At 40.2% G+C, this 2,873-nt stretch overlaps 1 protein-coding gene across 1 annotated transcript; it reads right to left on the reverse strand.

The window, feature by feature from the left end:
* Window positions 1-1,303: 1,303 nt before the first annotated feature.
* PHOSPHO2 (phosphatase, orphan 2) lies at window positions 1,304-2,118 on the reverse strand. Its single transcript, XM_009573223.1, has one exon. The coding sequence runs from the start codon at window positions 2,115-2,117 to the stop codon at window positions 1,392-1,394; it is 726 nt and encodes a 241-aa protein (XP_009571518.1). The 5' UTR covers window position 2,118; the 3' UTR covers window positions 1,304-1,391.
* Window positions 2,119-2,873: the final 755 nt, after the last annotated feature.

Consider the following 2,873-nt stretch of genomic DNA (forward strand, 5'->3'; position numbering starts at 1 on the left):
CAGAGGAAGACAGCTACAGCAATCGCAGGCTGCTGAGCTACATTTCAGACATCTGCAACCGAAGTGCTGCAAAAGTTGGGACTAATTTCTCAGTTATTAGGGCACTTAAGCTAAACAGACATCAGTTCAATAGCAGACTACATCCATTTTGGACCTTTTGTGGGACTGTAAGAAGGAAAACATTTGGCATGAAAATACATTATTTAAGTTCAATGAGACTTATTTTTAATATGTATGCATAGCCCAACTCTTGGGGCTCATCTCGCTGTGAGTGGTAAAGAGAAAGACTGCATGTTCACAAACAATTCCTTAAACTATTTAAAGCCAGAACAATTTTGTTAAAAAGTTAAAATGGATAGAAGTTCCCTTCCAGCCTGTAAGCGAGGATTATACTATAGATATGGACAAGAGTGAATAGGTAAAATCAGTGTAAACATGTATACATATGCACCATTCTGTGGGCCTGTACATTGCAGCAAGAAACCCAGCAAGAAAAAAGCACCTGGCTGACTCAGAGCTGTGAGCATGGAAGATCAAACCAGTGTTAGCTCTATACGGAGTGGCAGCAGCATACTGTCAGGGCAGCAGTCAGGAGAATGGGACAGTGACTTTTCTTTAAGCAGAAGAGCAACGTCCTTACTGCTCTCCAGAAGAGGAGGGGTCTGACTGACAAAAAAAATGAAGGTGTTATCCAAAGGCTGACACCTACACCTGTGTTCACTCTCTCCAGGCCCTTACAAGAACAGGTGCCCGATGACACGCAGGCCAGCAGAATACATTACACAAATCAGGTGTGTTGCTTTTGTCAGCGACAGTAACTTTTATTGTCTTTACAATACAAGATAATACAAACTATTAGAAAGTAATTTTGTTTGGTAAAATATTTCGTATATTGAAAATATAATTGCATCTTCAGATTAAACAAGATTACAAGCATACCAAATAATTTACAAAATTAAACATTTATCCTGATCAAAGAAGTATAAAAGCCAACAGTTCCAGAACCATGCTCCTGGCACGTAATGTTTTGTAAGTAAAGACTTCATTCTTTTGTGCACTAATCCTACTCCTTCCCCTGAGCACGTGGAACAGAAAAGGTCAGTTATATAGTCGGTAAAGGCTTGGGGGAGGGGAAAGACTAAGAATAACGGCAATTCCTCTTGCAACCCCACTCCTCCACTTATGTTGGAATGTGTACTATGTTAGAAAGCCATTTTAACTTCACTTTCCCACTATTGCCAAAATTGAACATAAACAGTTTTATATTGTGTTTAAAAAACCTAAGTTCAGATAACAGCCCAATTTTACAATTTTGTGCTTTTATACACATGCAGTTTTCCTCTCCCAGGAAGATAAAATATAACTGTATTAGTTTCCTTTTATCATTTGAATTACTCCTTTATAAGCACTTTCAGATGAGACATAATTTCAGCAGCAGATGACCAAACAAGAACAGAACACTCTACAGGACTGAGATTTTGGGCCAGCTGAGAAATCTTTTTCTCCAAGGTATACCCCTGCCTAGGCATAGCAATATCATCCTTCTTCAAAAACATTACTGGACATAAGTCATTCCCACCATCACCTATATATACAATCCGTGTGTAACTTACTCCTCGCTCCAACTGTTTATCTAGAAATTCTTTTAAAACTCTCCTTTTGCAAAGGTTTTTAGGGCACTTTGCACAATGGTGAGCATGGAAGTTCTGTACAGTAAGATAGCCAGTACTGCTGAATGCTGCAGGGTTTGTAAACACTTCATCAAACACCTTATGGAAGTCAGCAGCTTTCAAAATCCAGTCAATAAATACTGTATTAGAATCTGAAACAATTATGCAGTCAAACAACTCTTTGTTCTCGCCAATAAAACCCAGAAGATCTACCATTCCCGCAGTGAAAGGAATTGTTGTCATAGTTCTTCTCATCTCATCTTCTGTGATGCCATTGTCTCCCAAGTAGACAAAGACTCTGCCCATATATTCTGTCCAGTGTCCTGGTCGGTAGGATTTTCTTAATTCATTAGGAAGTTTTTTCTCAGGAGCACATTTCACAATCCAGGTATCACTATTTTCATCTACGATTGTATGGTCAAAATCAAAAACCAACAGAAATTTCATAGCTGTCAGAAAATAGTTTCCAAAACAAACAAAAAAAAGAGAATTATTTATATAAACAAAAGTACTGAATTCCTACCCTCATCTTGTGCTCAGAAGAGAAAAATTCTGCAAGAAAATGAAGCATTAGGACAAATATCTAAACAAAGTAAACTATTTATGGCCACTACAGCTATGGGAAGTTGTGCAGAAGCTAAAAAGCAGTCTGTAAAGGTCAAAGTTCTAGTTCAGTATCAAACCTCTGTTTAAAATAGACAATGTGAAAGTATCTAAACTCATGCTGCATAGTTACTAATACTTGCTAGCACAGTGTCAATCTTCCAGTACTCATGCACCATCAATGTGACCGACAGTTCTAAATTTCTCCATTATCGCTTGCCAGCGCAACCAAACTGGGATTCTCCTGGCAAAACACCTTAAGAGATATTTTGAAAGGAAACTACTACTGAACAGAAGGAGCCAGACTTTTTAACAAGGACACACCAAATCAAAGCAGCCAACAAAAAGAAATACCGCCATTTGTGGATCTGGGGAAAAAAAAAAACAACCACCGGTCTGCTTGCTGTAGTCTTGCACCTTCAGTCCCTGCAGCCCACCTCTGGGCTACGAAATCCCTGGGAGCAGGAGACACCTCATCTGGTACCGAGAGCCGTTCCCTCACAGGCAAGTTCTCTCACACCCGCACCACGAGCACCGCCGCTTCCTCAGCCCCAGGCGCCTCTCAGGCCAGCTCCCTGGCGCCCGCAGCCAGCAGGCCGC

The sequence above is a fragment of the Fulmarus glacialis genome, unplaced genomic scaffold (assembly GCF_000690835.1).
Source record: "Fulmarus glacialis isolate BGI_N327 unplaced genomic scaffold, ASM69083v1 Scaffold46592, whole genome shotgun sequence".
NCBI classification, from domain to species: domain Eukaryota; kingdom Metazoa; phylum Chordata; class Aves; order Procellariiformes; family Procellariidae; genus Fulmarus; species Fulmarus glacialis.